A 12,442-nucleotide genomic window follows, 5' to 3' on the forward strand; every position below is an offset into this window, starting at 1 on the left:
GAGCACAGAGAAATGAAATTCAGTTGGGAAATCGAATAAAAATATTTGATTTAGAGACGAAAAATAAAACTCATTAAAAATACGTCACACCACACAAATTAATGTGATTACACTATGGTTGAAGAAAACAGTTGCTCAAGCAACGATTAGAATTTTAAAGAAAAGAAAACAGCAAAACTAGTTGAGCTATACTGAATGTTTAAGTGGACTGAGTGGACTGGTCTCGCTTATTGTTTTTGTAAATTAATTCATCTACCTGTGTTCCAGTATTAGCAGCTACCCAAGCTTCAGCAAACGTTTCCATTGCACTTTGAAAATCCATGCCAATCATACAGGTCACAAAAGAATATTACATTCTCCAATCGTTTAATTTTGAATCATTTTAAATTGCATTGGCAACATAAATCAAATGGATTTCATTCGGCAATAGTTTAAAACAATTGATTCTAAACCGTCAAGTTATTTTGCAATAAAAAATATTTATTTTTTATCAAAGACATTACAATCCATACGACCAACACATCAAATTCGGTACATCAATAATATCCTTCCCAATTACTTTATTCAAACAAAAATCCTTTTTTTAAATCCATTCACAGAACGACGTTGTTTTTACTCGCAACAACTCAACGAACGTAACATATTTTGTAAACACATTTCTCGTCTCTTACAACAATATTATATACATCATTCTGTTAGCACATCTAATCGCACCGGTTGTTGTCGCGGAACTAAACATGACACACTGCTGGTATGGTTGATATCGCACAAAGTTAAATTCAGCCCAACGAATAAAAAATTATTCGGTCGGTTCTGCTTGGCTGTAGCTTATTCGTGAATAATCGGGTGTTATGGACTAGGGATCACCTCGGGCTCATATCACCCACCCCTTATTTGAATTGACTTGTTGATAATGCGCGCGCAATCGTCATTGTATTTATATACGTATATAGTTTCTTGGTGTAATCGGTGGTGGTTTGTATGCTTGAAGGAATTTCCTTGTGTGAAACAAACATTTTTTTCTCCTACATTTTAACATTAAAACGTAAATATTTCGTTCGATTTTAGTTCGTTTCCCAGCACAATATTCATATTTGATAGTAAGTCAAACAAAGAGAGAAATTAGTCTTAATAAACTAAACTCCACCGACAAATTTTCGTTCAAATACATCTCGTTTACCCGTTAGAAGTCTATTGTTGTACTCGGGTTCGAAACTACAAGCGACTTTCCATTCGGTTTTGGATTATTTTTGTTTAATAGAATTAACACTAAACGATTCGTACCGCCCACTGATTTGATTGGACTGAAGAAGCTTATATTGCACATCTTTTCGAACCAAGTAGCAGCTTTTCTTGCATTTTATCCGTTTTATTTTTGTATATTTTGGGAAAATATTTTCTCTATATACAAGAAGAAGGTATGTTTGCTTCGTCGTTCTGGAATATCACATGCTGTGCGTGTTTTTTTTTGGTATGCTCTTCTGGAATATAACATGCTTTTATATACATCGTATAACACGTAAAAAATAGAAGAAGAATTTTCATATTATTTTGCTTGGCATCATCGGCAGTACATAGCAATGGAATATATAGAACTTTGGTATCAAATGAAAGCTTATTTTTCGAAACTAAATGTATTTAGTATTTAATGACGCGAGTCTGTCGTATTAAATGGGATATTTAAAAGAGAAAATATGTACTTTGCTACAGAGAGTTCTTTATGCATGTTTATAGCTTCTTATAAATGTTGTACAATTTGTGGAAAATTTACTAGCAAATACATAAGTACAATTTTGTTGTATCTTTGCAGAATTGATGCTAACCAATGGCAGATAAAATAGATGTAGCACAAACAGATCGTAGATTTTGTCTCGATATGAAACACTATACGATAGCATCCAGACAAAGATTTCATTAAAGTGGAATGGGATATTTTTTTGTTTATGTCCAGACAATCTTGGGGCACAACCTGATAGACAATGTAGTTAAGTTCATATGTTATCGAAACGAACGACAAAAATAAGCGATGCACTTTGACTAAGTTGCTCTTTTATATCAAAATATATGATGAAAACAAATGAAGTAAAAGATTACGCTGAAAACAATTTGTCAAAAGAAGTAATAATCTATTAACGAAACACATTATGAAAACTAAAATGAAATTGATTAACATGAAAAGCGTACCTTATCTCTCTACAATAGCCCAGCGGTAGTTTATTGAAATTAGAAAGATGTCCGAGTCCAGAACATAATCCTACTGATCTCACAACTTAAACAAACATTCCGCAAGAATTACACGAATGTGTAACGGCTTTCATATCGGCCTTTAAACTAGATTGTGAACTATACTTACAGAAATAATCCTTAGAGGATCGGAGAAGTGAATTGAATAAAGGCAATTTGAACGATGAAAACTGAAGCAAAAAGACATCTACGATTTATAGTAAGACATACGACCACTGTTTCGAACTGAGAGAAAGTTGAAATACGTCTTTCGACGTTTTGCACTAATATGTAGTTCAAAAATAGCATTTATCTCATCAGGTCATGGTGACAGTGGTACTGGTACAAATCATATATGAATGAGAGATATATACGACATATAGGAGAGAAACATAGGCCAAAAAAACTCAGTTGGTCACACTGATTTTCAGCAAGTGTTCCTAGTTAAATTTCATAGTTAAATGAAGCCACGCTAGATGACGCTAGATTGTTTCCATACAACACTAGCTCAAAATCAGTCTTATCAATGACAAAAGATATAAATAATTTTAAACGGAAGATCCACATACCAAGATAAATTATTTATAGAGGTACAGTTCGAAAATCTTGTAATATTTGGTGTGTGTTTCAGCAGGGCATATTTCAGAGAACTTTAATTCTGAAAATTCCGAAAATTCTGAAAAAGTTCCGAAAAATTCTGAAGAAATTCCGATTTTTTTTCTGAATTTTTTCTGAATTTTCGGAATTTTCAGAACTTTTTCAGAATTAAAGTTCTCTAAAATATGCCCTGTGTTCCAGATCAGGTGACATGTTGACAAGAATATGCTAAAAATTAGCATATAGACTGAAATTGAGCACCAAGGCTCAAAATTACACTTGTCACAATAATGGAATCAATAAGACAAATCAGGTAAATGCTGTAGAGGTTCCAACAGTAAATGCAGGTGAAAATCTCTTACTAAAAAGATATAGAAAGTAACTTGTAATTAGAAATAATCAACTGCTTAAAACTGGTCTTAAAACAACCAAAAAAAGCGTGGTCTATTGAGATGAAAGCAATTTTGGATATATATCAATATACTCAGTTTAATTATATTCATAAAGTCATCCTTCAGACTTGCTTCAGCATTATAAGAACATCAATTTTTATTTCAAATATTTTAAGCGTAATCGCCACATTGCGGTGAAATCTATTACTTCTTTGTCAAAGTTCTTTGTTCAATGTCAATTGGATAGTATTTGACTCAAAATCTTTTACTTCAATTATTTGAACACTATATTAAGACTGGAAGTCGTCTCTTATTTTTACGAAGTCTTATTTATATCATGGTCTACATGGTCTAGATGCGGAATGTAAAGAATTTGAGAAGTTTTTAATCTGAATGACACTTCGATTCGATAGATTGTGGTGGTTTGATGAATTTATCATTTCTATGGAATTGCACTATGCATCATTGTTGTGATGATCCATAAATATTCTTTGGAAATATTTGTCGGCAATTTATCGAACCAATTATTGTAACTTTGTGTTCTAGAAACAATGTCATTATCAACTTTGCAATTACCAGCTTAACTTGAAAAGTCAACGTTTAAACTTGAATTCGTCTCGATTAAAATATAGTAAATTCGATCAATTGGTGTGTCAACAATCGGGCAAAACACTACAACCAGGATAACAAGCTTTTGCTTTGAATCAAGTGCTGATAAATGACGCAAGTATATTAATATCAAATGATAGGCGTCCATTTGAAAAAAAAAATGAAAAATCCTAAGTATAATTCTAATGAGTGCATTAAGTAATTAAAAAGAAAAAAAAAACAAAACGAAAAATAACTAAAAGTGTTATCTGATTAAACTTTTGTTTCTTAGATTAGATTAGTTTTAAAGTGCGCGCTGTGTGATTTTATATAGCGTTCGCGCTCTTTTGATATTTAAAAAATAAAAATTTGTTAACACACATTTCACATTAATCAAAAGATTCAAAGAAAACAAGGTTAAGTAAAAATGATTATTAATTTCTTGTTGAAATTTTCATTTTTAATTGATACAAAAACTATATGTGATTTCGTCTTTAAAATTATCCGCTTCTCGCATCAAGATAAGAGAAAATTAAGTGGTTTTTGTAGCATTAACTTAAACCGCCATGTATACATCGGACCGATATATCGATAATTTCGCGCAGAGCAAGGAAATAGGTACATTTATACTGATAACTGTTCGGTGTGTATTTTCAGCAGAAATATTGCGTCGAATCAACTAGACAAAGGTCCTAAATGTTCGCATTAACATGAGAAATGAGTATGTTTTTACATCGTACCACACCACGGAAATGGGTAATTACGATTTCTCGTTACTCTTTCTTGCGTATCATGTAGGAATTTTAAGTAATCACATTTTAATGAGTTATGGTCTTAGTCACCTTCCATTGTTATGATGTCTTTTCCTATGTTGATTTCATATTTCTTTTAACTTTGTTCCTAAGGCACTGACCCACATGAAACGACATGTTTTCAAGATTTCAAAGAATCTCAAAATTAAGAAGGCTCGATTAAGCTGCCACCAGGCTTGTTATGAAATTTTTTCGGAAATTTTTGTGAAATAAAATCCCTAAAATTAGGCTCTGCCACCGAGTCATATAGGAACACTGTTCTACATACTACGGCTGGACAAGCCAGAAAGTTTTTTTTTTTGAAAAATGACGCGACTACAAGTAGTAAATTTCGTCCAACCTATAGTCGACGATGGTATAGAGCCCATTACACAGGCAGCGTTCGCGCGTTGTATCGCCATAGATATTCTTTGGAAAAATATTCTTTTGCACGACGGTCTCCACTATATTCTACCAATTTCGAGCCGATTTTATTTGCTAGCGACGGGGCCTCTGTGCACCATGTTCCCATCGTTTCGAAAGCGAAGGCCACAAAAATGTAATTATTCTCCTCGATCTCGCTGTCCAGGTCGTGTTTTCGTCTAGCTGCCGACTCAGCAGCTCTTCCAGCGGATTAATGTTTCCACTGCACTTTATTTAAGGAAACTGTTCATGAAATTCTTCTGGAATTCGAACATTTTTTGAGAAAAAGAGGAAGTTTCTAATAAACATCAGAAATGGAGTTTGAACTATTGGAGGAATGGTACCATATGTTTCCATTAATTTTTATTTTATGCAGCCGCGCCTGTAGGGACATAGGGAGTCAAAGCATCATCCTTAAAATAACGTGATTTTCCCTAACCGTTCCAAGAATACATGCTTCAACTTCATAAAGAAATTTATGCGATTCACATTGTCGTATGCGGATTTATCAACTTATTAGTCTCTAACTAACTCAGTACTTCCCTTAAGGATGATTTATTTCTATGTACAAGAAAATTTATTTACAACATCTTAGTCTACCAAAATAATTCCTAAGATGTTCATCAGACTAGATAGAACCACACAAACATCACAATATATACACAATGCCGGAATGTTATTTACTTCATCCGCTGGAAAATTCACAAACTTGTGGCAAATTGATACGATTGTGAATTGATAGGCGTTGCTACATACTTTCACCACCCTTCGTGGCGCAGCGGGGATAGAACATGCGTACGCATCGGTATTGCTTTCAGATTGTTATTAAAGCTTGCAAAAAGTTCCAACTCAATGTTATACATAGGAATGTGGTTCTTTTGTTTATCACTGTGAACATTTCAAGCATTATATAGACGTGATGAAGAGAGGTGATAGAAGACAGTTGTTGGTTAATCTGATTTTAATGCTTTGTTATAATTGAGTTTTCATTTATCATATCTGATTTATTGTATTTTTCATCTTCAGACAATGATGTGACTGTCCCGTATTTGATTGTTTCCACTGCTGCAGGAAATTAGCTGTAATTTTTAACCTTTTAGAAACAGCAAAAATTCTTCGTTCTTTTGTTTAAAGTATCTCCTAAATCATGGAATTAAAATATTTTAATTTATTTGCTTTACATTTGTATCCGTTATGTTAGACAACAAGAGCCAAACCCCACAGCTCAGTTGTCGCTAAAAATTCCATAAATGAATCAGTACCTGCTACTATGTGTTGCTATTTTTTTTGTCTCTTTTTGGTATAAATCAGAGTTTTTTGATCGTCTGGATAAAAAGGTTGTAACTTTCACGGAATTTTGTACTGTCCACCAAAAGATTGAAAAACCTAAACTATCTTCTATTAAAACATTCTGCAAGGTTACGACGGCTGACGCAGGCCACCTTATTGCGACACTCTGTTAACCCTTCCATTTTAAACATCGGAAAGCTCGTGAATCTTGGTTCGTATACAAAGACAGTAATTCTTACCGTAATAAAATAGAAAAAAACTCACCTGATTCTGTTCTCTTCATAACAACTTTGATAGTGTGGCAGCCGGTGGTCGGTTATATTCAGACTCAACTTATTTTGAAGAAAGACAAATTGCTTTCCACTAATATGACGAACAACGGCAGTTTTAGTATTTTTGATCAATTTCTGCAGCCAGCATGCCTCCTATTTCGAGTAGAGGCGATATGGTACATATTTACTCTACAAATTTTCACTGATATCTTCACTACCCTCAAGAACAGCTATTCATCTGTTGACGTCATTAACGACATAAATAAATGACGATCTTTGACCTATGCTATATAAAGAAAAAATGTTAAACAATTGAAGTAAAAGATTTTAGATTAAACTGTTAAGATTAATTTGATCAAATGAAGTAATAGACTGATGTGCTTGCAGTCTTTTAAATTTCAAAAATTTATTCTGTTTTTATATACAAAAAACCAACGCACTTCAAGCATGGACGGTACTCTAAATAGAGTTAGGGTGCTGTAAAATAGAGGGTACTACATTTTTAGCAGCTGACGACTATGATTACTTTTGCTTGAATTGCGTTGGTACAACATACTTGTAAATGTGTGTAAATATACATGATGAATAAGGTAAGCTTTTCATGGTAAATAAATCCCTAATTTTGGGATTGTAATGCTTTTGTGACCAGGTGTTTCGAGATTGAGATTGTCGATTTGAGAATTTTTAGAATGCAAATAATTAACCGATGAACTTGTTGACATTGCTGGGTGGAATATTATTTTACTTTTTGAAATGCTAAATGTGTAGTCCTACAATAGTATGTTACATACTTCGTCAAGTAAATGAGTCATGATTGCACGAGTTTGAATGTGTGCGTTACATTGGCGTAACATTGAAATCACAACAATAAATTTTGATCACACACACAACACGCAAGACACTATCGATCAATTATTTTACGTGTTACGGCATGTTTCATTTTCATTTACATTGCCTAATCACGTAAAGCATTGTACTTACGAGATTCCGATTTGTTATTTGACAAGTGGGGAATACAGCCCTCCCCTTCGGGTCGGGCTGTAACACCTCACTTATCAAATAAACAACTTGGAACCTCGGAAGTAATATACTATTAATGTGTAGGCATCCTGTACGTTGTATTTACATTGTCTGCGATGAGAATGTAAATAAGACTTACATGTTAGGTTTTTCGATGATTTTCATGCTATACGCGATCATTTACATGCGCTGGTCGTAAATTTTTCGATGATTTTGTTTATGTTTTCACTTCACACAAACCACGATATAATTTAGAATCTACACAGGCAAAACTATTTTTTGGTACACGTGCCATCGATACAATTAAGAAAACACTAAAATCACAACTGAATTTATAGTTTAAAACAACAAAATAAAAATTTTTGCACTGAAACTGAGAATGACAGGAACAAAGAAGTCAATCAAATATAGCCGAAATGGCATCCACAACCGATGCCTACTAAATGAAAATGAAATTTTAGTTCAAAATGGTTTGAAGTGGAAAGGTTCCAAAATGCTGTTTTATGCAGGCCCGTAGCTACTAACGGGCAAAGGTGGGCATTGCCCACCCTGGAATCTTCAATGCCCTCGCTGAATTTAGTTCATAAATCCATATGTATTCAAGAGTAGTTGAAATATTCAATATTTTTGAAGTTTTATATTTGAAAAAAACTGCCTGCGGCGCTCATAATTCTATCATAGAATATATATCGAACATTTAGAATTGTTTTGAATGTTACCTTATGTAAGCATAAGTTAAATTGTGTTAGGGCATCAAGACAAGCTATTTTTGAATGATGGAAAAAGAATTGTTCTACGGTATGCCCATAAAATGCACCGATTTTTTTACAAGTTCGCTTAAACATCGAAACGGACAGCCGCTCATTAGAAATTACGAAATAGCGGAACCATACTCTTGGTTTTACGCTTTTGATTTTAGCTTCTCGCTCCTAAGAATTTTTTTCATCGCGACTACAAACGGCTTCAATCAACTTTTGAGCGGATGACAACACATTTTTGAGGCATGCCATAGAACAAATTTTTTACTGAGAATGTCGATCTGCGTCAGAAAGGTGGAAAGGAAATGCTCATGTCTAATTGCCCCGTGAATTGTGTAGAACCAAATAAGTTTAAATAATTATTGACTAGTCTTATCAACTATAGCTTCGTTTACGTTCTAAAAAAATTTCGCTCACTTCGCTCGCAATTTTTTATATGTACTTAGAGAGGACTTCGACCCTAGAAAGCAAAACCACTTGCAAAAAAATTCTTCAAAGCTTGTGTGGCTAGCGAGAGGTCATCAAAAACTGAAAACTTTTCTGTAAACTACCTTTCCAATGACATCCCACACGATCATGTAAGATCTATGTAAGATCGCGTAAATGGGAGGGAGTCATGGTCAACTTTGGCGATGATACAGACTACTTAGACAATCACGTCAACTTTTAAAAGTGTGTTGTAGCTACGACTTTGAATTGTTGGTGTTAATGACTATACATACCATCTGTATGAGAGAACACCAAGTGTTCGCTATGAGAACACATGTAAGATTTTTGACCCATGCTCTTGGAATACATGAAACAAATCCTATGAACTTATTCAAAACATTTCAAAAAGTGATTCGTCCTTCGTCAATTCTGGAAGTCTTGTATGTCATAAAGGAAACGTTTACAGATGTTCACAATCTACATGCAAACATAGGAACTTTCGGTTAATAATTAATATCCTTGTTTTCAGCACAATTTGTGTTTACATACCTAGTATTGTCGAGGAATAAAAGATTAATTTACTATCTGCAATAATATTTTGAAAAGACTGTTTGGGCAATGCCCACCCTGGAATTTGCCTCTAGCTACGGGCCTGGTTTTATGCAAAATTGTTTCGTAGTTTTCATCTTAGACAATGTAAATGGCATGTTCTTTTGTAACATTTTCGTGCATGGTATTTTTTCAATGCAAAATAAAGATATTTTAAACATTGGAAATGATTTAAAAACTGTTTCTAAATGATAAATAAAGATGAATCTTCATATTCAGACCAAAAAATAATAAAGTGTTATGAAAAATCTGCCAAGTACACCCAAATCAAGCGTCGTTCCGAACGTTTCTAAAGTGAGAAAAGTTGTATGCAGTCATCGACGGCAAAGGTGTTTTCTTATAGTTTCACAATAAAATTTTAACCATTACTTCATTTAAAAATAACAAGAAGGGCAAAACTTCATTTTGATCACGGATTAAGGTCAATTTGATTGTGAAATAATTATAAAATAATTAAAAATGTCACCGTTCCGAACGTTTCATTAGTAAAAAAATCTAAAATGTCATACCGATAGGCAGAAAGTTTTCGAACCAAACGCTACTAAAGTTAAATTGGTTACATCAAATTGGTATCCAAATAGCACTTTGTGCGCTATTTTACATTGAAAACAAAAGATTAATGACGCCAAATACCGGTAGAAACCAAAAATCCGCTACAAATTTCTGTAAAATACCGGTAACAAAAAAAATGTGCTACGAATGTATATTTTTAACACTAGTACTACTGTCCCTATGTGTGTTAGTACAAATTGTGAATTCTCACTGAGCGTGGAAACTGCCAAATACAACGCACAGGATGCCTATACATTAAAGAACAGTACAGAAGAGCCTATGTGAATGAGTAATACATGTGTGCGATGTTTGTGGCGTGTGAGCCGAAGGCGAAGACACTACAAATGAGGTATCAACGGAAAGCTTAGACAATGTATGTTACAACTACCATGTTAGGTTCACATTATGCGTCATCAGTACCAGCCCATACCTGTCTAAAGTTCATACAGATTTTGAAAATTTTTCTTGCAAATTTTTGCAAACATATATCAATGAATCTAATCAAACTAGGCATGACCCGAAAGTACTTAAGCTCAGCTTTCGAGCCCAATCTCACCCGGAACGATCATTTATAACGGCCAAAAAATTCGGATAAAAAACACTATTTTTCCAACTTCGGAGATCTTCCACCAGCAACCAGATGTGGCTCTACTGGTCTACTGGCAAAGACCTTTCAAACCATGTATATATCAATCCCAGACGAAATGGGTCCGATTTTGATAGGTGGATTTTCAAAAGAATCCCTCTTGGAAATATCGTCTGTGATGAATTTTGCGAGGTTTATGAAGTGCAACAAAGTAAATTTAAGTTTCATTTCTTCTAAAGTTACAAAAAATGGAGCAATTGTATTGAAACCATTACATTGACGTTTTTTTTTTTGGTCCGCTCACCGCTACATACTACCATTACTCCCATACAATATGAGTCAAAGAATGGAAAATTTTCATTCACCTTTCACATTTACTTGATAACACAATTCAACGCGGAACTCCTAAATTGGGGCATTCATCATTTTTAAGTAATAATAATCCTGAAGCCTATAATATACATGCTACAATTTGGTTATGGCAAAAGGCGAACACGATTTTTCCACATAAAATGAAAGTCAAATCACGTTTTCGTTTAACGAGAAGAAAAATTAGCTAAGAAAATTATCGAACGAAAAGTGTGTGAGAGAGAGAGGGGTCAGATATTGGATTGGAACTAATTTAGATTTACAAACTTCAATTAAAATTATTTGAATAGAAAGAGCGAGCGAGATTTGTATGCTCACGAAACTAACAAATTTCCTTACATAAACCTTTTCGTTCAGAAACTTAGATATACTTAGTGTCTTGCCACAACTAAGCCTGGAAAAACCGCAACTTAGAACAATCAGACGTATTTGTAACCTTTTCCATTAAGTGAATATAATGAAATAATTAATGCAATTCCCACATTACACTATACCATCAAAATCTTACAAGAACGTTTGTGATGCCAGCATACCTATGTGTACGATGTGCTATCAGCGTGAACTTGAACCGTACCATCGCTACACAGTGAATAAGACATTACTTTGAATGGAGCGAAGGGTATGAGAAAATATGTCTATCACCAAATAGACGAGCGTAGTGAAGGAGGGAAGAATTTAAAATAAATGTTATTATTACTTTAGTTACATTAACAGATTGTACATTGTGTACCGGGTGTATGTGTATACACGTATAATATCTACAGATACCACTTTTCCATAGATTTAAGATTGCTGGTATGAATATAATATATAGGTTGATAATAGAATTTGAGTTCGAACGTTTGGTGCAAGATACTAATTGTCTCACAAAATTGGCCTTTTGATCTATGGATATTGAATTATTACAATTTTAGACGAAAATTATTCGCAATATTGTTTTATCATAGATTCTTGATGCTCTGAGTACGATTAAATCAACCCTTTTCTTGAAAAAAATAAAATGCCGAACATCGAAATAATTTCCGACGAACAATATTGATTTTGCAGTGTCTCCGTGCACAATAAAATTTGATTTCATTTTCGGTCGGTTTCATATTTAAAAATCTATTATGTTTGATGTCATGTCGCTAAGTTTAGTTATTCAGCGTTGGTGAAGGAAATTTCTAATTCAGAACCAACAATAGCAAAAACAACTAAATCTAATCTAATGCTAATCGATTCCAGACCGATTCCAACCGATTGTCAAATTTGTAAAAAAAAAGCAAAACTGATTGAATTGATTGTTATCGAGTTAAGTGAAGTTGAGAGTAGAGCTTTCGCACGGATTAGGGATTACCTGCAAAAGTACCGGTAAAACCAGTATTCGACTCCTACTAGTTTCACGTGTTGTACATCATAGATGGAACTACGTTTTTCGCTAAGGCCTACCACTTGCACACTAAAATATTTCATTAACCTTTAACCTGTCACAGACGGCAATAGTTTTACTATTAAAGCCTTTTACTTCATTTACTGCAGTTCCTTGTGGCTAAACAGCGCACAC

The 12,442-nt window shown here is 33.8% G+C and overlaps 1 protein-coding gene and 1 long non-coding RNA gene across 2 annotated transcripts in view; one reads left to right on the forward strand and one right to left on the reverse strand.

Annotated features, from left to right (window-relative positions):
* The window catches only part of LOC119073950 (DNA-binding protein SATB2), a 28,182-nt gene extending 27,073 nt beyond the window's left edge, over window positions 1-1,109 (reverse strand). The window contains exon 1 of the mRNA XM_037179836.1: window positions 257-1,109. Coding sequence (XP_037035731.1) covers window positions 257-331 — 75 coding nt within the window. The 5' untranslated portion in view covers window positions 332-1,109. The remainder of the gene's footprint in view (window positions 1-256) is intronic.
* A 3,406-nt stretch (window positions 1,110-4,515) lies between these two features.
* LOC119073951 lies at window positions 4,516-9,457 on the forward strand. Its single transcript, XR_005087121.1, has 3 exons — window positions 4,516-4,525; window positions 8,853-8,857; window positions 9,125-9,457. It is a non-coding gene; the product is annotated as an uncharacterized LOC119073951 (long non-coding RNA).
* The last annotated feature ends 2,985 nt before the right edge of the window (window positions 9,458-12,442 follow it).

Source organism: Bradysia coprophila, unplaced genomic scaffold (assembly GCF_014529535.1).
Source record: "Bradysia coprophila strain Holo2 unplaced genomic scaffold, BU_Bcop_v1 contig_138, whole genome shotgun sequence".
In the NCBI taxonomy this organism is placed as follows: Eukaryota; Metazoa; Arthropoda; class Insecta; order Diptera; family Sciaridae; genus Bradysia; species Bradysia coprophila.